The sequence below is a fragment of the Emys orbicularis genome, chromosome 1, assembly GCF_028017835.1.
Source record: "Emys orbicularis isolate rEmyOrb1 chromosome 1, rEmyOrb1.hap1, whole genome shotgun sequence".
Classification (NCBI taxonomy): Eukaryota; Metazoa; Chordata; order Testudines; family Emydidae; genus Emys; species Emys orbicularis.
Window position 1 is genome coordinate 179,416,493 of NC_088683.1, and position 24,272 is coordinate 179,440,764.

At 45.4% G+C, this 24,272-nt stretch overlaps 2 protein-coding genes and 1 long non-coding RNA gene across 4 annotated transcripts; 1 reads left to right on the top strand and 2 right to left on the bottom strand.

Moving 5' to 3' along the window:
* Positions 1-1,497: 1,497 nt before the first annotated feature.
* Positions 1,498-7,093, bottom strand: LOC135877756 (zinc finger protein 239-like). 2 transcript variants are annotated; one of them, XM_065403310.1, is made up of 4 exons: positions 6,996-7,093; positions 4,692-4,789; positions 4,304-4,420; positions 1,498-3,761 (listed from the first exon to the last, which is right to left on the bottom strand). In XM_065403310.1, the coding sequence occupies exon 4, from the start codon at positions 3,266-3,268 to the stop codon at positions 2,309-2,311; it is 960 nt and encodes a 319-aa protein (XP_065259382.1). In that variant the 5' UTR covers positions 3,269-3,761; positions 4,304-4,420; positions 4,692-4,789; positions 6,996-7,093; the 3' UTR covers positions 1,498-2,308. The 2 variants fall into 2 exon arrangements, with proteins under 2 accessions (XP_065259382.1, XP_065259388.1); XM_065403316.1 differs by lacking the exon at positions 4,692-4,789.
* A 63-nt stretch (positions 7,094-7,156) lies between these two features.
* On the top strand, positions 7,157-10,959 carry LOC135877772 (uncharacterized). The gene is made up of 3 exons (XR_010561376.1): positions 7,157-7,473; positions 10,158-10,282; positions 10,900-10,959. It is a non-coding gene; the product is annotated as an uncharacterized LOC135877772 (long non-coding RNA).
* A 2,667-nt stretch (positions 10,960-13,626) lies between these two features.
* LOC135891729 (zinc finger protein 420-like) lies at positions 13,627-24,263 on the bottom strand. The gene is made up of 5 exons (XM_065419371.1): positions 24,189-24,263; positions 21,170-21,296; positions 20,406-20,519; positions 13,971-15,737; positions 13,627-13,904 (listed from the first exon to the last, which is right to left on the bottom strand). Exons 1-5 carry the CDS (start codon positions 24,261-24,263, stop codon positions 13,627-13,629), a joined length of 2,361 nt encoding a protein of 786 aa, XP_065275443.1.
* Between the last annotated feature and the right edge of the window lie 9 nt (positions 24,264-24,272).

Genomic DNA, 24,272 nt, shown 5'->3' on the forward strand with positions numbered 1-24,272 from the left:
AAGATGAGGAAATTATAGGTCTGTCAATCTTCAGCCACTTTCTTTTGCTGCTATTAGGGAACAGTAAGACTTTTGGGACACAGTTTGTATGAACGACAATGCTGACATTTTCAGAAGTGACTAGTGATTTTGGGTACCCAAGTCAACACCTTAATGGGACTACTTTCGGGGACAAGGCTGAATGCACCTATGGCAGACATTCAAATGGGGGAGGAGAGATTCTCATCCAGTTCCTGGTGGAAGCAAAGAATGACTGCAGTTTGGGATCAGTACATTTGTGAGATTAGAATGGGAACACAGCATCAGTTCTGGAGAGGTACAGGATGCCACAATATCGTGGAGAATACTAGCAATGGGTCCAAGCCTGGTATAAGTCTCCCTAATGTAAGGATATAGGATAGTCGGTCAATGTTTGTTCACCAGTACAAACAGCAAACTCAATTTTTTTGTAACATTTCAAGAGAACTCTTTCTTAAACAGGCAAAAAAATCCATAGAAACAAGGACAAATATTTTAAATGGACGCTCTCCTAGGCCTGGCAGCACAAGCGTGTTACTGCCTCTGGCTAAGCAGTCCATAGCTTCAGTAACATCGTGCGCATTTCATGGCTTGCACTTTTTCTCAGGATCACCATTCTTATGGCACCTCTTGCTTTTTGCCCTTGCCAGCCTCCTATCATTGGGAGTTGGTTGCTGTCTTAAAAGCCCATCATTATCGCTATCCCTACATTCAGATTTTCTGTGTGTGTATGTATGTGTGTATTTACAACACAACATATTTGATCACTTTCGTTCTAGATTAAATCGTGGAATAATTTTTTCCCCATTTGGCTTTGAGGATGGAACAGGCATCTCAATGGGTATTTTGTTTACCACAGAGTTTTTTTGAGCTAGAGGTATTAAGACCTTCCATATTATTGCCAATTTCACCCCTACCCAGTACCACCAAGTATTGTCTGAACCAGCATCACTTTTAGAGGAGGATATATTCATTGTAGTTTTCCCTCTCGCAAAGAATGCTTTAGGAAAACATACTCGGTGGTCAGTTCTTTCCCCATTCTGACAATTCTGCCTCCCCGCATCTTCCTGTGCAGAAAGTCTGTACTTCCTTCATGTCGTGACTTTATAACTAAAAATCACAGCCCGTTACTACTCTTAGGCCATGTCTACACTACAGACCTTACAGCGGCACAGCTGTAAGGTCTCCTGTGTAACTGCTCTATGCCAACAGGAGAGAGCTCTCCCCGTCGGCATAATTAAACAACCCCCATCAAGCAGTGGTAGCTATGTTGGCAGGAGAGCGTCTCCCACTGAGATAGCACTGTCCACATAACTTCTGTCGGTGTAACTTATGTCGCTCAGGGGAGTGTTTTTTCCCTGCACCCATGACTGGCAAAATGTTTATTGACAAAAGTGCTAGTGTAGACATAGCCTTAGAAATATACATCACAATCTCCTCACCATAACAATTGACAATTCCAGATTCATGGGGGTTTAAGTTAAAAGAAGATTTATTTGAGGGGGAAAAAAAACCAGAATTATGAAATTAAAATTCATATTAAAGTTTAAGAACACATTTAGTTTCAAATTAAAGTTGGACAAATAGCTTAATTTTTTTTCGATGCATGTCATCCTCCTCCTGTTCACCAATTGTCAATTAGCAGATCACAGTTAAAACAAATTCATCCTACATACTAATTACATCTTTATAATTTTCATAAAGTGCCACCCACAAGGGCACTTGAGGAAGCATCTTTCTGAGAGAAATGTCTATTAGGATGTTAATTGACTTGCTCTCATGGACTAAGTTGTCAAACAGCAGCGTATTTGTCACAGACACATTAATTTCACTACCATTTATTCAGCAAATACAGTTCCAAGGATATGGCCCAAGTACTATCACAATGTGGGGTTGGGGGAGTGGGGTTAAATAAATATAATCGATAGGAACTAATATCTAAAAAAAGTACCAGAAAGTGGGAAACAGGAGCTTGGGTTCTGAAGGGAGCCACAAGGCCAGGGTTAAGTCGGGCCAGGATGCCAAAGCCTGATCAATGTATTGAGAAAGTGTTATGATTTGATCCATGTTTTACCCTTATCACTACTAAAAATAAAAGGCCATGATTCCCCTGAATACTTAACTCTTCCCAGTTTCCTCCTATTGTGGTGCTTCATACCCATTCCCAAACAATGGCTCGAACCATCATCACACCAAGGACGTGCTCCCTCCCCACATCACACCGCAATGCTCAGCTAGCTTTCTCCCTACAGGAGGGCCGTATTCCCCCTCTTCCCAGCAATGGTGGTCCCTACTGTGCGTGGTGTTTCTGGTGCCGCACAAGCTGCGGCTGGAAGCGGAAGCACTTCCCGCACTGAGCACAGTGGTAGGGATTTTCTCCCGTGTGGATCCTCTGGTGTTTGATCAGATTGGAGTTCCCACTGAAGCACTTCCCACACTCAGTGCATTTGTAGGGTTTCTCCCCGGTGTGGGTCCTGCTGTGGTTGATCAGATCGGAGCTCTGGCCAAAGCTCTTCCCACACTCCATGCACGTGTAGGGCTTGACGCCGTTGTGGATCCTCTGGTGCTGGATGAGGTGTGAGCGCTGGCTAAAATTTTTGCCACACTCGGGACATTTGTATGGCTTCTCTCCCGTGTGCATTCTCTGGTGTTTTATACATGTGGAGCTATCACTGAAGATCTTCCCACACTCAGTGCATACGTAGGGCTTGTGTCCTGTGTGGATCCTCTGGTGTTTGATAAGGTTGGAGCTCTGGCTGAAGCTCTTCCCACACTCGTGACAGGTGTAGGGCTTCTGGCCTGTATGGATTCTCCGGTGCTGAATAAGGTGCGAGCTCTGGCTGAAGCCTTTCCCGCACTCTGTGCATTTGAAGGGTCTCTCCCCCGTGTGCATTCTCTGATGCTGGATCAGGTGTATGCTTCGACTGAAGCCCTTCCCGCATTCAGAACATATGGTTGGTCTCTCTGATCGGGGTGTTCGTCGTGGGACGACGTCCTCTCGTTGCTCCTGGAGGTCTCGTTCGCCGTGAGTGGATTCAGTTGGTTTCCTCTCTGAAGGGTCCTCTCTCTGTGGCATTGCTGAGTTGTGCTGACTCACATGGGCTTTCCCCAGGTCAGGACCCTGGGATATGTCTCCTCCGGATCTCACTGAAAACACCCGCTGCAGTTCCATGCTTGCAGAATCTTCCTGCTGAGGAATCTCCTCCTCTCCACTGTGATCGCCTGGCAAAGATAAGATTATTCCAGACATGGTTATTCCCTGTGCTTGGGAGAAAGGAAGCCTTGGAAAGAGGACTTGCAAAGGACTCGTGACTACTGCTGAAGATCAGAAGTCAGGTCTTTCCCAAATAAGAGTGGAGGGGATGAGTTCAGCTTCTTAACACTCTTCTTAACATTCAGGGTACAGGTGAGGGTAGACAATAGTAGCAGAAGTGAGTCAGGAAGGGCAGAAAGCCATCCTTGATATTTGCCCTGGAGATAGTTTTTTTACATTGTAACCAGTTCTCCTAATTACAAAACGGAACAAGATGACATGAGGCAGAACCATGAGCTCACAGTAGCTATTGGAATTCCAACTTCTTTTACTTCACTCATTGAGTGTTTCCAAGTTGGTTCAGCTTATTCCTCACCTGTGTGGGTGTATTTCAAGATCTCTGTTTCCTTGAAAGCCTGGTGACCTGAGTCAGATAGTTCTTTGCCTTTTTCCATTTGGGAGGCCATGTCACATTTAGGAATTGGAAAACCTGCCCATGAGAAAGAAAACATCATGGCTTGTTAAATATTCAACCAATGCTTGTCACAAATGATGTTTTTAAGTCCAGCTGCTCTAATGGGGAGGGGAGGGAGCAAAGCAGTAGTCTGGAAGGGATGAGTCACCTGAATGGTTGGGAAAGTGTTCCAGGATACCTTTTGGGAAATAACGATTCTGATGGTAGATGTGTTTTATCCGTGTCAGAGATTCAAGGATCCCTCTTAATGGGAGAATAATATTATATACAAAGCCAGCAAGAGATCCCCGATTCCCTTTTTAAGTTGGTGCCGGTGCCAGTCCCAGGTAGAAGTGCGTTGCAAACCCAGGAATTTCCAGCAACGTTTGTATGCTCAGGCATTAGAGACAAGGACAGGAGTGGGCTGTCAACGGCACTTCTGAAAATCCTTCTAAATGGGAGGTGAGAGTCGCACCCAGGTTCTGAGGATTAAAGGGTCTGATCCCCCCAGGAAAGAACCTTGCGCTGGAGCAAATGAAGTCACTTCAGAGATGCTCATAAAAAAGGTGACTCCTTACCTAGTGAGACGAGATTCTGGTAGTTCTCCTGCATGACATCCCTGTTGAGTTCCATCAGCCCTTTGCCATAAAGCCCTGCTAGGACAGCACAACCACACCATAAAATGCCAATGGTACCTAAAACAAGTATTCTCCATTCAGTATTTGCTGCTCCAAGGACAATCCCACTGCTAAGTAGCAAGGGGTAGTGAGAGGAGCAGGAGGGGCACAGGAACTGGGAGTTGCTGCAGAGAAGAACAGATGAGACACAATGGCAAGAAAAAGGGAAGGAGGGAAACCTCAAAAGTCCCAAAGAGAGAAAGGAGGATGGGGAAGGAAGAAAACCAAAGGGAGGAGTGGGCAGTCCTAGGGCTCACCATGACCATAACATGTTATAACTAAAACTTACCCTGTCTACAGTAGTATTTTTTAAAAAGTGTTCGAGTATCTCCTAGGAGATACAGCTCCACTACTGGCTGGATCCAAAGGCTGTAACTGCTGGGACTGCTAAAAAAAAAACATTAGTTAGGGATGGGCAAACACCCCAACATTCAGGCAATACTTGTATTCAGAGGCCGTATTATTGGATATTAACAAGTATATAAGCTTACACTGGAAATACCATGAATGAAAATATAAGCAATCAGGCAGCAGCAGAGAGGAGGGGCTGCCCATCATACTCAACCTTCAACAGTGCTACAGCAGCAGAGAGATCCACAGTAAGCTAATTGGCCAACCTGGAGCAGGCAAAGAGAATGAAGTGTCACTCTCTTCAGGGGAGGAAAAGATAGTGAATCCTATGGCTCCCCCGCTCCCCCCTTCCTTTAGTACTCTTGTGTGCCACTGGCAAAGCATATTCTAGGGTGTTTTCGTTCTGTCCTGAGCCAGGAGACCAAGGAGAGAGTAAGAGTCTGTAAACTTTCCCCCACTCTCATAGCTGGAGTTTTAATAAATGTTTATCATTTTGCTTTTAATTCCACTCAGCTACATGTACTTTTTCTGGTTTAGAGAGATATTTTTGGTTTATAGGGATTACTCTACTGTGGAGTTCCATGTTTTCAGCAAGCCATTTTCTATCCTTAGGAGCCTGGAATCTGCAGGAGAATGGACAGCGTAACATTTCCATTCTCCACACTGTGAACCCTGGGGACTACAGGGCAAAGCTTAGATTTTGAGGAAGCAATCCAATTATAGTGTGTATATTTTTCCCAACACTGAATAATGCTCACTTTCTGCTCCCACTGAAAGAGATTTTTGCCATAGGGAAAAGTACACCTCTACCCTGATATAATGCTGTCCTTGGGAACCAAAAAATCTTACTGCATTATAGGTGAAACCGCGTTATATCGAACTTGCTTTGATCCGCCAGAGTGTGCAGCCCCTCCCCTCCCGGAGCGCTGCTTTACCGCGTTATATGGGGTCGCGTTATATCGGGGTAGAGGTGTATATCCTTCAATAGCACAAGTCTGCCTGGCAAGTATTACTCTTGTATTTGGGAGACAAGGTGAGCAAGGTAATATCTTTTATTGGACCACTTTCTGTTGGTGAGTGAGACAAGCTTACACAGAGCTGGACTCAGGAGCAGCAGGTCTCTACTCTGCACCATCCCTTTTCATTCTAGCCTCCATTACTGGCTACTAGGGGATTCAGTCTCATTTACGCAGCAAGCTGATATCTCTAGATCCTCTAGTCCCACGCTGCTTGCAGAACGAACTCCCACGGTTTTGTAAGGATAGGAGGCTATAATTCAGCAAGGGGGTGAAGCAGGGGGTATGAGGCATTCCAGAATTGCAATTCCCGCCGTCAGCTGAGTGGGGACAGTGGAACATACAAGCAGCAGCTTGCTAGGTCAGGTGGAGTGCTAGAGGATGCTAGGGCGAGATGCTGGAATGGGGTGGAAGTGGCCTGCTGGAAAATGCTAGGGGGATAGGATGCAAGAATAAGAGGATTGTGGGGATGCTAGACCATGCTGCTCGACCAGAAAAGGGTGCAGTAATCGGGGGAGCAATCCTGCTGTATTGTGGCAGGAGGGTGGTGCCTGAATTGGGGAGCTGCTGGGGTGCGTATGGAGAGGGGGGCCAGGAAGGGGAGGGCTGCCTGCTGGAGTGCTAGTGAGATAATAAACATGGAGCAGGGGTTCGAACGGAAATCTGCAAAGGGACAGGAGGACAGATGGTCCCTGGAGAAGGGGGACAAGCCGTGTAAAGGTGGAGGCTGCAGGAGGGAGTGGGGACAGGAAAGGCTAATGGAAAAGTCAAAAGGGGTGCAAGAATTGAGGGTCACACTCCTGGTCTGTGCCTCAGGAAAGGGGCACAGAAACAGGGTGGCATCCTTGGGAGCACCGTGGAGGAAGGGTAATAAATGGAAAGGCGCAGGGGGCGGGGGGGTGGGTGGGAGAGAAACGTCCCTCATTTTTTCAGCTGGGTTCTGGATGAATTCCCACTCTGGAAAGGTCACAGGGGCCAGTTTGCAGGTCGCTGTGCCACTCTCAGAAGTCCCATCCTGAAAACACAATGTGTTTGCTAGAAGTCACATGGCTTCGAAGCTCAGAGTGATTTTTTTGTGGGGCGGGTCTGCAGTGGTTTTTGAATGCTGGCCGTACAGGCTGCCTCACTCCCATGAGAGCCAGCCTCGGGAGCCAAGGCAGGCACGCCTCCCCCTGCGCGCCTTCAGCTCCGCCACGGGCGCGCTTCCACAGCCCCATTTTACCTACCTGCAAGAAAACGCAGACAGGGATTGCTGCCTCCAGTCCCGGGCTCGCCTCTGCGAGAGAGGATGCGCTTTAGCCGCGCAGATCTCACTCACACGGCAGATTGCAGCTTCCTGCTTGGGGACAGGGAGGGCAAAGGACGCTTCCTGGGAGGAGCCAGGAGCGAGCCTGCGGGGTAATATAATACCTCAGCGCTGCTAAGGGAGGGGATCTCTCCAAGGATCCTATCCCGCCAGGCAAGGAGTGGATACGGCCTGGTGTCAGAGCTGCTGGGAGACAGACTCATCACACCATGGCAGCCACTGCTCCATGCACGTTAGAGGGAAGCATGGTCCGGGAAGTAGTGAGGGCCAGCCACAACAGCCATCTTAGCAAGGGGGTGGACACCCCCAGGAACATTACTGAATGTACAGCCTGTGCCCAGCGTGGAAACATGATGATGGTGGTGGAAGCCATTCCTTGCCAGGTTGCCAGCTCTCTGGTATGCTACTTAAAGCCCCAGCTCCTGGAGTCAAATGATTGCAAATCTCAGTTTATTTGTATTTTAAGATTAAAAAGTTTCTAGCCCTCACGATTGTGGAGGAGAGTTTGACTGTATAACCTGAATGCGTCATTAAGGCTCAAAAATCCCAGGGGAAACAAATAACCCCCAAACTTATATATTTTTAAAACCATGCTTTGTAAGGCAATTTTGTGATATTTTAAAAAACATTTTGGGTCTAGAAGACTAAGCTCTTTGGGACAAGCTTTTTGTTCTGTCTCAAAAAAACTGCAGCCAGTCAGCAACAGGCATTTCTGCAATCAGCTCTTGATGTTTTACAGAATGATAGTGGGAGGCTAGGTGTTGATAGTCACCTCACACAGAATAGCACACAGCTGCATTGCCCTCTGTGTGCAGTAGGGCTTTGTATGTATGCAGTATATCAGAGGGGTAACCATCTTAGTCTGTATCCACAAAAACAATGAGGAGTCCGCTGGCACCTTAAAGACTAACAGATTTATCTGGGGGGAGGGATAGCTCAGTGGTTTTGAGCATTAGCCTGCTAAACCCAGGGTTGTGAGCTCAATCCTTGAGGGGGGCCACTTCGGGATCTGGGGCAAAATCAGTACTTGGTCCTGCTAGTAAAGGCAGGGGGCTGGACTCAATGACCTTTCAAGGTCCTTTCCAGTTCTAGGAGATAGAATATCTCCATTTATGGGGGAGGGATAGCTCAGTGGTTTGAGCATTGGCCTGCTAAACCCAGGGTTGTGAGTTCAATCCTTGAGGGGGCCATTTAGGGAACTGGGGTAAAAATCTGTCTGGGGATTGGTCCTGCTTTGAGCAGGGGGTTGGACTAGATGACCTCCTGAGGTCCCTTTCAACCCTGATATTCTATGATTCTGTGATAAGCTTTTGTGGGTAAAACCCCCCACTTCTTCAGATACATATGTATGCAGTGTTGTTGCTATGTCAGTCCCAGGGTATTACAGAGACAAGGTGGGTGAGGTAATATCTTTTATTGGACCAGCTTCTGCTGTTGAGAGAGACAAGCTTATTACCCACAAAAGCTTATGCTCAAATAAATTTGTTAGTCTCTAAGGTGCCACAAGTACTCCTGTTCTTTTTGCGGATACAGACTAACACGGCTGCTACTCTGAAAGCTTTCAAGCTTACACAGAGCTCTTCTTCCGCTCTGGGAAATGTACGTGTAAGCTCAAAAGCTTGTCTCAGTCTAATGTGTTAGCTCACCCACCTGGTTTCTCCAGTACGACTTTGTCACAAAGTCCGGCAATCAGTCTCCCTCTCTTTCTCTCACTTAAGCCCCTTTCCTTTCTGTGCACTTCTCCCCGACACCCATCCCAGGGAGGTAGGATGGCACTTTGATCACTTTTGGGTCTAGGCATTTTTAGTATTTAAGGAATAGGTTGTGTGAAAGGCATATTTGAGAGAAAACAGCATGTCTAGAAGGTTGGAACAGGGGATTAGGAATCTGGAGATATGGTAGTCTTTTGCTCATTTATACTTGCTTTACAGTCCCTTTAAATTGTCCAAAATTATGATTTGAAGGAAAAACATTGCAGAATATAATATTATGCCTGTAGTGCCTTTAGCTGAGCTCCCCTCGAGCTTTAAAAATTTTAAGCCTCACAACATCCCTCTGAGGTAGAGGTGTTATCCCCATTTTACTGATGGGGAAACAGAGGTACAAAGAGGTTACGTGATGACTAGTCAGAGATTACACAAAGCAAGTCAATAGGAGAGCCCAGAATAGAATTTAGTACTCTTGACTTCGAGTCCAGTAATACAGCTGTGTACCAGGTTTTATATCTAGAGATTTTGAAAGTTTCTATGGAAAGGTTGGTGAGATGTTTTTCAGCAAAAGAAGTGATACTTAGTGCAGTCAAAAGATAAATTTGATACAAAATTTGAGACTGAAATCAGTGTATAAGGGCTGGTCTACAATGGGAAATTGACTGGAATAGGTATTGCAAAATAAGCTATTCTGTAATAGCGCCCCCGTGAATACTGTTCTGGAATAAAAATCAATTTATTCCAGAATAACTACTCTGCTATGGAAATGCACTAGTTATTGTGGAATAAAATTGACTTTTATTCTGGAACATAGCACGGTGGATTGATTTAAAACAAAGCAATTTAAATCACCAATTTTACTCATGATTTAAATCAGCAAGCAGGAAACCTTGATTTAAATGATCAATTTTAAACTTGGTTTGCATTTGTACCTTAGTTATTTTCCTAAAGAAAAGCTGATTCTCATTGGTTGTTAACCATTAAAACATGTTGATTTGCAACTCTATATAGTCTTTACATTAAATTTGGTGCTACGTTTTGCTAGCCAGGAGGATACACTATATATAGGTGCAAACACATTTATTAAGCAATTATAGAGCTTAATATGGTTATTCGCATTCTTCATTTTCTAACATAAATGTAAAAATTGTGAATGATGGATTTTGTATTTACTGGATATTATTAATTTTTACTTGTGAATTCTGTCAAGCTCTGGATGGAAATAGGAATTCAATTAAAATGTGCAAAAAAATTAAATGAAGTATATCTACAGTTAGTGAATTGAAGTGATTGTATCTGGTCACCTTATCCTTCAAGATTTTAGAACTACCTGTAGTAGATCTCACCTTCTCACACCTCATTTTTATTCACAGACTGAAAGAGGAAAACAAGCTTTCCAGTTTTTTTCCACTCCTAAGAAACCAACTGAACCTGTTGAATAAACTGAAATAAAGAAACTATTCTCTGCACCCACAGAAGAGACTACTGCTGTCAAAAGGTAGTTTAGCACTTCAACAAATTCTGGTTCCAGATGCTTAGCCAATTTGACTGTCTTTAAAACTTTGGTAGCAAACATGTACTGCTTAATTTTTTCATTTAATTTAAGTGATATTAATAGATTACAGTAAATCTCGGCCTTAACATAGGTTGTCATAATGTCAAATTTAATTTTAAATAGGTTCATTTTAAAATAAAATCTTTGATTGTTTTTTAAAATCCATTTTTATACACCCTGTAATAGAATGTCCACAGGGAGAGCTATTCTGGAATGTCTATTCCAGTCAATTTCCACGTGTAGACAAGCTCTAAGTGAGAAAAAGTTGCTGGGCATGGTACATTTTAATTGTATGACATATGAGGGAAAACACCTGTTGTGACGGTGACTACCTGAATTTTCTTTGTTTTGTATAAAAGTACATAAAGGGAAGATGCTTTTTGTAGATTGAATGTGGAATGGCTAATTTAATTTCCTGGGCTTGGGATGCTGCTAGAACAGGGAGGAGAGAGGGTTTGACTTTTGGCGGGTGGAGGTTGAGTGAAGGCTACTGGGAGGAGAAAGTCTGGACCCATACTACTACTTTCATGTTAGGAATGTCTCTTCCTCTCCTAATGTAGTTTGCCTCTCGCCATGTTACTTGGCCTGATTCCCTCCTCTCGGCCAAGCAGCAGCAAGGGACAAGAAGAGCACAGCTGTCGGTGAAGCTGTTGGTGAGTTTCTGGTATACTGGTTGCTTAGTGGAGATGGGCAGGTAGTATGAAGGTCTGTGGGGTTAACTATCAAATATACTTTTCAAAATATTTTTACCGTCCACAGTTAAACACAAACCAGAGGTCACCAAGCCTATTAAACAGTAATGAAATAGATATGGCCCTTGCACAGTAGTAGTAAGAGCATCAGCCCTCTGTTTTCAAAATATGTCCCATGTTAGGGTAAGTGTGATGGGCTGTACCAGGCATTCACTGCCCCCTGCCAGAGATCCTGCTCCTTTGGCACATGCTGCCCTAAGAAACTGTCCTTTCTTTAAAAAAAAAAAAAAAAAAAAATGGGGGGTGGGGAGGGCAGCGGGTCTGGACCTACAGAGGCCTTCCAGTATCAGCTACTGGGGGAACAAGTGAGACTTGGTCCTCTAACAGCAAGAAGGGCCAGGAGCAGGCAGAGGTCACTCAGGGATCAGCAGGTTAGATAAAAAAGGCTGGTTGCTTCTGTCAGGGCCTAATTCTAGGTGAAACTAGGATAGGGGAGTAAAGGCACTTTCTCCTGTCTGATCCCAAGAAGCCAGGCTTGGAAGAGCCTAATTGTGATTGCACCTTTGGGTTTAAATCACTGAAAGACTTTTTGTTTATATTGTGCAGTGTGAAGCCCAGGTGGGCCAGTCTGTGTCATTAATTTGACTGCTGTAATATTAGATGAGCTTAGTTTGTAAGATGCTCCAATGACTTAGATGAGCCCATAACAAGAAGTTAAGAGACAAAATTCGGATACATATGTGCAACCCCATTATCATTATTGGGTGACACGAATACAAGCAAGGGAATCTGGCACAAGGAGTACAATCCAGGCACTATTGGGAAACCACTGAACACAAGTGTGTTGGGTCTTACGCCTGTTTGTGTAATCTACTAAATGCAAAATTCTAATGTACTCAGAACTTCAAAGGGATACGTTTGGAAGAAATAAACTTTAAAAAAATCAGTTTTAATTGTTTAACTACCATATAATCAACTACATAACTCAAATTGTCAAAAATTTGGTGTTTATACAATATGTATCCCTGTGATTCATAGGGCTGACTCCGTGGGTGCTCCGGGGCTGGAGCACCCACGGGAAAAAATGGTGGGTGCTGAGCACCCACCAACAGTCCCATCAGAACCTCCCCCTCCCTCCAGCGCGTCCTGCCCGCTGGCGGGCACCGCCAATCAGTGCTTCCCCTTCCCTCCCAGCACCTACCGCCTGCCGCAAATCAGCTGTTTTGCAGCAGCTGGAGGCACTGGGGTGGGAGGAGCGAGGATGTAGTGTACTTGGGGGAGGGGGCGAAACTGGGCGGGGAAAGGGCAGGGCGGGTGTGGAAAGAGGCAGGGAAGAGGCGGGGGCAGAGCAGGGGTGGGAAGAAGCAGGGCAGGGGTGGGGTCCTGGGGGAAGGAGTTGAGTGGGAGTGGGGCCTGGGCAGAGCTGGGCGAGGAGCACTCCCCAGCAGATTAGAAACTCGGCGCCTATGCTATGATTTAGCCGATACAGGAAAAAAACTTCAGATGAAGTAACTTTTCTAGGAGATGGGTTAAAGAGATTGAATCGCATAAAATGTATGCATTATGTTCATGAATTAAATCTAGGTTCTGCTGCCTCTACGTTTCCTTCAATAAATACTCCCTTTACCTCCATCAATTCTTAGAGGGATGGCCTTTCTGTACTGCTGTTAGCAGAATTAACCTCTATTTCTCTTCACAGATGTCTCAATAGCATATCCTTTCCTGTTGCTCCCAGATGTCATACAGTGAGTACTAATGCTATTTATAATGTTTAAAGGCAAACCGCATAGGAAACATGGAAAACCATGTTACTGTAAACTAAGAAGATACTGATCACAGCAAGTAGTTACGCAGAAAGAAAAATGTTTACTAAACATTCATTGCTTGAGATTATGGTCTTTCTTCCTCACGATCTGAGCAGCTTGTTCAGCTTGTGAAAAAGGAACCACAGGTGCTGGCTATCTTTACTCAGGTTTTAACTCTTCTGACCCTCTCCCTTTCCTTGCTCTGAGAGAATGAATAAAAGGTTGGCTTCAGCCATTTTAGCAATCCTGATATTATTAATTTAAAATACCTCAGCCTTTCAGCACACACAGCTTTACCTCATAAAGTCACTTGGTTGCAGCATGTGCTTGGGAATTTGTAGCCTAAACCTTTCCTGCCCTGCTGCCAGGAAGTATGTTTTTATTTTCACATTTTCCCATGCATAGGTTATGATCTGTCCCAAGGTTTGAGACTAGTCTGTTATTTTGGATTTGGAGGAAGCCTATCTGCAAGCCCGATGCCAACACATCTTTCCTCATGGACCACGCACCCTCCCCCAGACAAAAATGTATTTTTAAGAAAAGTCGGAATATGTTTAATATTCTGAGACCTGTGCCTTACTCCTTAGCATATGTTTGGATGGTTTACTCCAAATTAAAAATAAAATTGTCTGACCTGAAACCAAAGAAGTTTCATTTTTAGTACAGGATCACTACAAAGAACTCCAAAAAAATGTCTAGGCACTGTAAGGTTTCATAATCCCAGAGGTTCTCACCATTGGTCTTCCTACTGAATGAAGCAGAACTGGGTGGGGAGGGGAGTGTTCATTGTTTAAGGATAAAACTTGTCCCACCCCACATTGTGTTTGTACGTCCTGTCCCTTATGTGGGTTCTCAGGTATTTGGTGAGTGTTGAGCTGAATCTGAAGCTTTTCCCACACTCTTCACAGCTGTAGGGCTTCTCTCCGGTATGGATTCTCCGGTGCTGATTGAATGTTGATCTGTCAGTGAACCTTTTCCCACACTCAGCGCATGTGAAGGGTCTCTCCCCCGTGTGGATTCTCTGATGTGCAGCAAGGTGCGAGCGCCGATTGAAGCTCTTCTTGCACACTCTACAGGCGTAGGGTCTCTCTCCCGTGTGCATTCTCAGATGCTGAGTAAATGTTGAGCTCCCACTGAAGCCTATCCCACATTCACTGCATTGGAGGGGTCTCTCCCCAGTGTGGATTTTCTGATGTGCAGCAAGGTTCGAGCTCCGACTGAAGCTTTTCTTGCACACTCTGCAAGTGAAGGGTCTCTCTCCTGTGTGCATTCTGCAATGCTGAATAAGCGTTGAGCTCTGGCTGAAGCCCTTCCCGCACTCTGTGCATATGAAGGGTCTTTCCCCTGTGTGAATTCTGTGATGTTTCAGGAGAGTGGATCTGTGATTGAAGCTCTTGCCGCAGTTGGCACACAGGTAGGGTCTCTCTCCTATGTGGATTCTCTGGTGGTTAGTAAAGTGTGATCTGTCAGCGAACCCTTTCCCGCACTCGTTGCACCTGTAGGGCATTTCCCCAGTGTGGGTTTTCTGGTGCTGCATGAACATTGATCTGCTGGTGAACTTCTTCCCAGAGTCAGCACATGTGAAGAGCAACTCCCTGGTGTGGATTCTGTGGTGATTAGTGAGGTATGAGCTTGTTGCAAACCCTTTCCCACTCTCTTCATGTTTATAGGGACTACCTTCCATGTGGATTCTCTGGTGTTTAGTGATGTCCGAACTCCTCTGGAAGTGCTTCCCATGTCCATAGGGCCACTCCCTGCTGTAGATTCTCTGGTGCTCCATGGGGAAGGAGGCATCTCTCAAGCTCCTCCTGCCCTGGGTGCATTTGCACAGCCTGTTCCCTGTGTGAGTTCTCCGGTGTTTGGTGAGTGTGGAACTGAACCTGAAGCTCTTCCCGCACTCTTTGCAGCCGTAGGGCCGCTCCCCAGTGTGAGTTCTCTGGTGCTGCATGAACATGGAACTCTCTGCAAACCTTTTCCCACACTCAGCGCATGGGAAGGGTCTCTCCCCCATGTGGATCCTCTGATGTGCAACGAGATGTGAGCTCCGACTGAAGCTTTTCTTGCAAAGCCTGCAGGCGTAGGGTCTCTCTCCCGTGTGCATTCTCAGATGCTGAGTAAGGGCTGAGTTCCCACGGAAGCCCTTCCCACATTCAGTGCATGTGAAGGGTCTCTCCCCCGTGTGGGTCCTCTGATGTTTGAAGAGAGTGGAGCTGTGATTGAAGCTCTTCTCGCATACCCTGCATGTGAAGGGTCTCTCCCCAGTGTGGATTCTCTGATGGTTAGTAAGGTATGAACTTTCTGTGAACCCTTTCCCGCACTCTTCACATGTATAGGGTTTTTCTCCTGTGTGGATTCTCTGGTGTTTAGTGACATGCGAGTTCCGCTGGAAGCGTTTCCCGCACTCTCTGCACACGTAGGGCTGCTCCCCACTGTGCGTCCTCTGGTGCTCGACGAGGGCGGAGCTGTCTCTGAAGCTCTTCCCACACTCAATGCATTTGCATGGCCTGTCCCCTGTATGGGTTCTCAAGTGTTTGCTGAGCGCCGATCTGAAGCCGAAGCTTTTCCCGCACACTTTGCAACTGTAGGGCCGCTCCCTGGTGTGGGTTCTCTGGTGCCGGTTGCAAGTTGATCTGTCGGTGAACCTTTTCCCACATTCAGCGCATTGGAAGGGTCTCTCCCCTGTGTGGGTTCTCTTATGTGCAGCAAGGTATGAGCTCCGACTGAAGCTCTTCCCACACTCAGTGCAGGTGGTCAGCCTGTCTTCTCCACAGATGTGCTTACCATCAGAGGTGTCTCTCTCCTCAGGACTCTGGGAAATATTCTCTTTGGACCTGCTGCCTGATAATGTTCTAGGCTGCTCCATTTCTTCATCAGGACCTTCCTGCAGAATCCCATAGTTTCCTGCAATAAAAGGAGAATCCAGAGATGATTAAATCCCCATGTTTGAGAGAAAGGGAACATTGGAAAGGGGGAACTGCAAACAGATTTCTTCACAAATCCAGAGAACTGAATACATTAAAGATATCCAGAGATGAATACCCTGGCCCTCAGAAGGGACCAAGGGATCAGATCAGCTTCCATTTCCCTGTGACAAAGTATATGTACTTGCCCTGAGGGAATCAGGAAGAGAGATTAATCCCCTTTGCTGGGCAGAAAGGAGGTTACCTGAGCACCCAGAATTGGAATTCATTTAGCTGCTGAGAGGAGGAACTGACAGCTGTGTCTGAGTGAGGAAAGCCAGTAAGACAGAAGCAGAGCCCTCTGGGGGGAGAAGGGGTCCTAAGAAGGAAGACTAGCAGATTTGTAGTTTCCCCCACACTCCAAGCCAGTCTGGGGAAGAGTAGTGACTGATGAATAAATCGCATGCCCTGAACTGAGGTCTATGCCACTGACAGAGACTGCAATCCCAGTGAGACTGTTCCTGGTTTTGATTGTTTCTGGACATTTGGACTACACAAAAGGAAGTTGCCTTGCGTTATTTTTGTGACATTTGGGCTCCCCAGCACTATCATCCCAAGGCTGAGACCAGAATATTTTTCTTCTTTTTGGGGGAAAGACTTGGAATGGCAGTTACTCCCATTAACCCGCCTCCTGCCCCATATGAATAAACACACAAGTAAAAGAGGAGATTTTTTGCTAAAAATCAGTTAGAATCAGAGGAAAGCCATGACTGATAACTCCTGAGTACCATGCTGTATTGAATGGCAGCTGGACAGGAGGTGTGTGCTCCCTTTCGTATGCATTCCCATATACAGCCCCTGCACTGTATTATTAGCAGGGGTGGCAGGACTCTCTCCTCTTGACTCACCTTATTAGTAGGTATTAGAACTCTGCACACAACTGCTGGAATTCTACTGAATCATTGTAGCAGGTAAACTCATTGACTCTGCCTAGGTTATCACTGTGTACAGTAGATTGGAATACAGGCGAGTCTCATCTTACGCGGGGGTTCCATTCCGCGGTTAGCGTGTAAAGCGAAAACCGCGTATAGTCAAAATTACATTGAGTTGAATGGCAGGCGGAATCGCCCGCACTACAAGTACAGTATTAAAATTATTATTTTTTTTTTTTTTTTGCCAACCGCGTAAAGCTGAAATCGCGCATGTTAAATGCGCGTAAGATGCAACAGACCTGTAGTTCTGTAGAGAAAGGGAACTAGAAAAGAGGTGGTCCTGGATGGAAACCCTAAGGACTGCGGAGCTCAGCAATGAAGTTTAGGCTGAGACTTGTCATAGATTTGAGTTAGGTGACAAAGCCCAGTCCCAGGTTGGGAGCAGAATCTGGAAATTGTCGTAAAAACGGCCATACTGGGTCAGACCAATGGTCCATCTAGCCCAGTATCCTGTCTTCTGACAGTGGCCAATGCCAGGTGCTTCAGAAGGAATGAAGAACAGGGTAATTGTCACAGGATCCATCCCCTGTCATCCAGTCCTAGCATCTGGCAGTCAGAGGCTTAGGGACACCCAGAGCATGGAGTTGCATCACTGACCATCTTGGCTGGTAGCCATTGGTGAACTTATCCTCCATGCCAGGGGAAGCATGCTGTGTTAAGGATGGCATATGATGCCTACTTATACCACTACGGGAGCCTGTTTATAAATTAGTTTATTTCAAAACGGACAATTCATAATCCATCCATCCTTCAGTGACGTGACGTCCCTTTTCTTATACAGCGAATGTCTAAGAAAACCATCACCTTCTTTTCTGGATCCGAGGTACCACTCCTTATCCCTTTCTTTCCTTCTCTGAGTGCAAAAAATCCCCCCAAAACCCCACTGACAGATGACCATATGTGCACCACACTGCAGCGACGTGGGACAGGTCTGAATGTTAAGTGCTCTCTATCTTCATCTGCTTAAAAAATAAAAACGAGCACCTTTCTTTCATTCCATTCCCGCCACACATAAATGAGTGGTGTCCTGTTACTGCCTGACTCCCCACTACTTGTTCTCTGTGCCTGTGTGAATGCACAATTCACGGTCTGCAAAGCATGAATTTGGGAGTGGTGACAGCCAGAAGCAATTTGTAATGGAATCAGTTTTCAGTTCTATTAGGGAGTGATGGTAATCTCTACAGAGAAAGCAGAAACTGGGGTCCATCATTAGCTCAATTTTGGCATCCAGGCCAAGAATTCACAAAAAAGTCAAATTGGCCTCAAAATTAGGAGGTTTGATCAGCGATTGAGGTAGAAGTTTTCTACCAAGTTTGAAGCAAACTGGACAAGCGGCTCCTGAACTTTGGATCCAGTCATTGGGGCCGGAGAGAGTGAAATTACTCTGTAGACTAGTATTAGGGCACCCACCGGTAGGTGGGAGACACTGGGTCCAGGCTCCCTGCTCCAGTCACTTTAATTATTTATCCACAGTGGAACAGCTTCCACAGGAGAGACAGAGAGCCCTACAGCGGAATATCCCATAGCCAAGTGGTTAGAGCACTCTCTTGAGGTAGGAGACTCCTGTTCAAATTTTCTCCCCCCAGCCTGCCTGAGGGGGGAGAACTAAACCTAGGTCTCCCACATCCCTGGTGAGTGCTCTAATCACTGACCTAAAAGTTGTAAGGTGGGCACCACCAATGCCGCCTCCTCTGGCCATTTTGTGTAGAGTGAGGCAGGAGCCTAATGCATTCCCTCAAGAAGCAGCTTAGGCGCCTAAGCAACTTGACTTTACGTGGCTGGTTCCTGTTCGTGGATCACTAAGCACATATAGGCGCCTCCCTGCTCCCTGGACTTAGGTGTCTCAGAGAAGGGTGAAGCTTAGTACACACCCTTCTGGTCAGCATTTCCCTTTGGCTAGATTAGGTGAGTCCACACCGAGCTTGCTAGCTTTTGTGGATCGTATTTTTAGGCATCTAGCTCTCCTCAGTCATTGTACAGGGAACCAAGGTGCCTAATTCAGGCTATGTGGATCACAGTGTTGTTCCTGTATTTTTTTTCTAGGTGCCTAAAAGTTAGGTGCTGTGACACTCAGCATTACAACACCTAAGTCCCTTAGTGGATCCCACCCTGAGTCTCCTATGCTGTTTCCTTAAAGAAAATCTTCAAAGTTCAACCCAATCATTAGCGTGGTTTGCAAATGGAAGAAGAATCTCTCTCTCCAAAGGCTTGCAGGGTGGACAGATGAAACTTTTGAGACCTGTGGATGGGTGGGACAGGGAATGGATTAGGTTTGTGGTGAAGGAGGCCTAGCTATCAGGCCTTCCTGTGAGAAGGTTGTAGGGCATCTGGCAAGGGTTAAGGTTCTGTTTGCAGGATGCGGGACAGTGGAATAAGAAGCCTGGCCAATAAAGGGATTTTGGGGGTTCTGGAAATGGGTAGGAGAGGGATTGGAATGGATCAGGGTTGTAGAGGAGGAGGTCTAGATATCACTCAGGCCTTTTCAAGGAAGGGTTGTAGGAGCTAGAATTAGGTTCTAGGGCTGACGGGGATAAATAGCATAAATCAGATTGTGCCAGAGTGCAATGGAGATCAGGAGACAAGGGAAAGCAGAGGAAACAAGAAAGAGGAAGAATGATGGAGACAGCCAAACAAAGGCAGAACTGTACTAAATGACTCCTAAGGTGCACTGCAGGAAGGGGCAAGAATGCTCCTTCATTCACCTCCAAACCCAGTTCACACCTATCTGTGGTTCTTGTTTGAGAAATGTAACTTAAGTCTGTGGTTCTTTGGGAGGAGAGAAGAGGAGTGAGGGGGAAGAGACAAGAGACCGAGGGACCCTGAGAAGGAGTAAGCAGCCAAGGGGGAAGAGATAATGGGATATGGAGAGAGCATAAAGAGAATCTAAAATGGATAGTTCTGCCAACAATGTTTACTTTTGCAGGCTAATCAACTCTGTGAAGGGAATAGTGGTTAAATTCTTGGATAAAGATTCAAGGACTCATGCACAAAGATATAACAAATAAAATTCTGCTATAGATCACGGGATGTGGTAGCAGGGCAGCAGCTTTTTTCCTCAGAAGACCAAAATTAGCTAACTGTACACCCACCCCCCTTTATTTTTTTTTTTTTTTTTTTTTGCTTTATCACTTCCAGACACATATCCTACTGCCATCCATGACCACCATGGGAGAATCAGACAGCTAACTTATTTTTAATCTTTGGCAAATCAAATCATTCTCTTTTCTAATAGAGACGTTAAGCTGGTTTTTTTTTTATTAGAAATGGTGTAAGCATAGAACTTGATATTGTGACTATATAATGAAACTGATTATAAGGTTTGTTTCCATGATTCAGGGTAAGAATCATGACATTTTCTTTTTGCTATTGCACATGGACAACAGGACACAGACTCGGCCATCGCACATCAGCTAACAAGATGAAAGAGAGCAGAGACATTATTATGGGGGGAGGGATAGCTCAGTGGTTTGAGCATTGGCCTGCTAAACCCAGGGTTGTGAGTTCAATCCTTGAGGGGACCACCTAGGGATCTGGGGCAAAATCAGTACTTGGTCCTGCTAGTGAAGGCAGGGGGCTGGACTGGATGACCTTTCAAGGTCCCTTCTAGTTCTAGGAGATAGGATATCTCCATTAATTTTAATTAGAATCCCAGCTTTTTACTTCACTCGTTGCCTCACCCGTGCAGTCGACCATCAGGATCTCCGTTTCCTCAGCGTGCTGGAGATCTGGGACAAATGGCTCTTCCCCTCTTTCCACCTGGGCTATCATCTCAGGCTTGGGAATCGGAAATCCTGGTCATTGGAAAAGATGTGTTAACAGCTGGCTAATGTTTGAGTGCTCGTCACAAAGAATGGTCATGATTTTTATAAGCCCACATTGTTTTACTAGAGGCAAGGGTGTAATCCAAGTAGAGAGAACATTGTCACGAGTCCTGCTGGAAGAGTAAGTAACTGTTGGGAGATGTGTTGTAATCTCTGAAGGAGAATCAGGGATCTCTACACACAGGAAAATAAGACAACTGATACAGTGTAAAAAATTAAATCACTTGCCCATTTCTAAGCCTGCAGAGAGACTCTGGTTTTGTATTCAAGAATGAACCCTATGGCTCTTCCCACAGGAATTTTCCCTCTTGCAAAGACAAAGCCAGTCTTAGTAGGTAATACAATGGTGAGAGTAAGTGAAACAGATCTGTTACGTCATATCTAGTCTATCCCTCTATTCTATCCCAATAGAAAGCTCTGGGAATTAGCTCCACTGCTGTATTTCAGAATCCTCCTTTGAAAGGGAATTGGTAGGGAGAGGATGGTCTGTTCTTGCATTGATTCTGGGTACCATAGGGACTGATTTTCTAGTTCTAAGGGGGCAGGGAAGGACACTGAGCAGAAGCTGACCATAGACACTTCAGAGATTGCACAGCTTCTTACATATATGAGAGTTGTACCCAGGGAGATCAGAGTCTCATAATTTTCCTGCATGACATCTTTGTAGATTTCCCTCTGCTCTTCATCCAAGAGGCCCCACTCTGCCTCGAAGAAATACAAAGCCACCTCATCGAAGGTCATCAGCATCTGAAACAAGAATTCCTACTCAGTGCCTGTTGGCCTGCAACAATCCGACCGCTCAGTCACAGGGCAAGGAGCAGAGGCAGAATAAAAAGTCCTTCCGACACTGTGGGTAGGATCCTTGTACTGTGCCTGCACAAGACACCGCTAGCATGGTGTCTCTGATGCAGGAGACAAGCAAGAAAATAAGTGGAAGAGGAACAGAATGAGTTTTTATTTTGTATGAACAATTTCCTCCCTTTCAGCCTTAGAATTATTAACCACTCCCTCCTTCCAACTGGGTTTTGGTTTCCAAGAAACCTAAATTCTCAACATGAAGTTAGTGGAAATCATTGAATTTTACCTGGTCTTGTATCGAACCCTGTGACAAGTGTGAATGGTGGAATCATAAGTCGGCCCAAGTACCTTTGAAAGGTTCATGAGCCTGTCAAAGAATTATTGAAGTTGGAAGTGAAACAGATCTGTTATGTCATGTCTAGTCTATCTAGGGTGACCAGATGTCCCAATTTTTGGGTCTTTTTCTTATATAGGCTCCTATTCCCCCCCCCCACCCCCATCCCGATTTTTCACATTTGCTGTCTGGTCACCCTAAGTCTATCCCTCTGCCAGAGCAAGATTGCTCCCTACAGAACAATAGTGCACCGTTCAGTGTAGTTTTAAGTGTTCCAAGCGATGGTACCCCTACCATTTCCCTTGGGACATTATTCCACATCCTAGTAGGTCTCTCAGAATGTCTTTTCTGATATTCATACTAAATTTCTCCCTTTTTTCATCTCATTGCTCATAGAAATACTCCCCTGTGCCTACCTAAATAATTCCTCTGCCTCCTCCGTGTTTGCACCCTTCAAATACTTGTAGAAAATTGTCTCCCCTCCAAAGTGGCACTTTTTAGCTTCCCTTGGTCAAGGCCCGCCAGACCCGTGAACATTTTTGTTGCTTTCCTCTGAACTCTAATTCCTTGATACCTTTCTGGTAATCAGGGACCGGATTCAGCTCTGTTGCCCAAGCTGAGCCAATCCAAGTGGGCTGTAAAGCTCCCTGCCGCAGGAGTATCCCTGGCACGGGAAACCCAGTGTGGCAGCCTCGACAGCACCCCTCTGTGCAAGGGATGTTTTGGGGCAGGCTGGGTGAAGGCAGAAAAGGGAATGCCCTCGTTATTTTGCATACGGGCAGCCACCCGGGCAATTGCAGCCAGGTGACAAGTTAGGGAAGACCTCAGGGTGCTGAACTGGCCCCAGGTCAGGCTAAGTGTGGCCTATAACAGAACTGACTGCAGTATTCCTGATGCAGCTGCATCAGAGACAGAGGGATTATTGCCTTCCTGATCTGTGCCACTTTTGTGTGTGTGTGTGAGTCATTTATAATTACACTGGCCTATTCTGCTACCATCTGATAGTCCAAATGTATGTCTTATTTGCTTCTTCTCACTTTATGGCTCTTTAGGCCTTTCTGTTTTCCAGGTTTCTCCCTCCCATTGAATACTGCAGTTTTGGTTATTCTCCCCTCCCAAGATCTATTTAACTTTTGTTTTTCCCCTTGAGTACTTCTATTTTCTCTAGTATTTGCAACACACCTGCCCCAGAGTGACTGGGATGGGGAATCACCCAACCAATTCACAGGGGGATAGCAGTAGGAGTCTCATGGACAGAAAAAAGATTGTTTCCAACTCCTTCCTGGAGCTCACCCCCATCCACCCCTATGAGGAGAGTGGCTGGAGAGGACAGAGAGTCTCTTGTCCCAAGATGAGTTTGGAACCTCCCCATCACATCTCTCCACAGGGAATGAAGGGGTGAGGATCGATTTCACTTTGGATTTATTTTATGTTAATAACCCAGTCACCAAGAAGAGGTGTGGTTATTGGACATATGCCTCTAGGGATTATTCCTGGGAACCCGTGAAGGGGAAACTGAGGCAGGGTGCGGCAGAGCCATCCCTGGCCAGCAGAGGATGCTACAGAGAAGGTGTACTCTTTGACATCAAGTTTCATGAACATGCTGTTTACTCCTTCAAAATCTTTAATAGAGATGATAGATAAAACCAATTACCCATTCCCCACTAGACACCATTCCTCCCCTACAGGGCCTGGCCTGAGTTTCACATTTGTAACAAAATCCAGAGTCAGGTGAGTCTCTTAAAACTAGAGCTGTATGAAATGTCCAGAGAGACAGGAAAGAACATTAAAAAATGAAAGTGACAGCAAAAGGAGGACGAGTGTTAGATCTCATAATCATAGCACTCACAAGAAGGGAAAGGAATGATCTAATCTGGACCCAAGGGTATGAATGAGAGTAAAATGATGAAAGGGATAAAAGGCAAATTTAGGCTGACTATCCGTAATTGTTTATTAGAATGCAAATTAGCTTGCTAAAGGTAGTGGCAAAAGCCCCATCATTTGAAACTAGACAGGGCAAACCTCTAGAAAATACAGCCAAGTTTTTTTTTTTTAAGGTGCCAAAAGTTAGACTATTAAATCCATACTTAGGCAACTAAGTGGCCTGATGTAAAATGCATCATGTAAAAGCTCACTATGTCACCCAGACCACAGGACAGATGTATACAGAATTACATGAGTTCATGCACGATCATCATTTTAGAACTGAACAGCTCAACAACATTTTGCTTGTATAAAGTAATTTAAAACTCAAGAATTTCAGACAGTAAATTAAGCCTCAATTCCTCTGTGATTTTGGCAAGTATCCTCCCGAATGTACAGATGGGAAACAGAGGCACAGGGAGATTAAGTGACTTGCCTAATATCACAGAATCTGTGGTAGAGCTGGGAATAGAATCCAGATGCCCTTTCTTCCAATCCCACGTATTAACCACAAGACAACATTACTCTTCTACCTTTTGTTCCTGATGTGTAGGTCTACCAGACTGAGTAGGCCTTTTGCTTACCATATTTCCTCCCTCTGTGATCTTCATCTTCTTCAAATCAAACTGACAGTTTTCTTCCTGCTCCTCTGCTTCCATCTCTTCTTG

What these genes read in the sequence shown, in the direction of transcription:
- LOC135877756 (XM_065403316.1), bottom strand. Translation starts at nt 3,268, where the DNA reads ATGTCTGGAATAATCTTATCTTTGCCAGGCGATCACAGTGGAGAGGAG.
- LOC135891729 (XM_065419371.1), bottom strand. Translation starts at nt 24,263, where the DNA reads ATGGAAGCAGAGGAGCAGGAAGAAAACTGTCAGTTTGATTTGAAGAAG. An exon ending in CCTGATGGTCGACTGCACGG is followed by an intron (nt 15,738 to 20,405) that starts GTGAGGCAACGA and finishes CTTTTATTGCAG; the next exon opens with GAAACTATGGGATTCTGCAG. An exon ending in TGAATGTGGGATAGGCTTCA is followed by an intron (nt 13,905 to 13,970) that starts GTGGGAGCTCAA and finishes ACGCCTGTAGAG; the next exon opens with TGTGCAAGAAGAGCTTCAAT.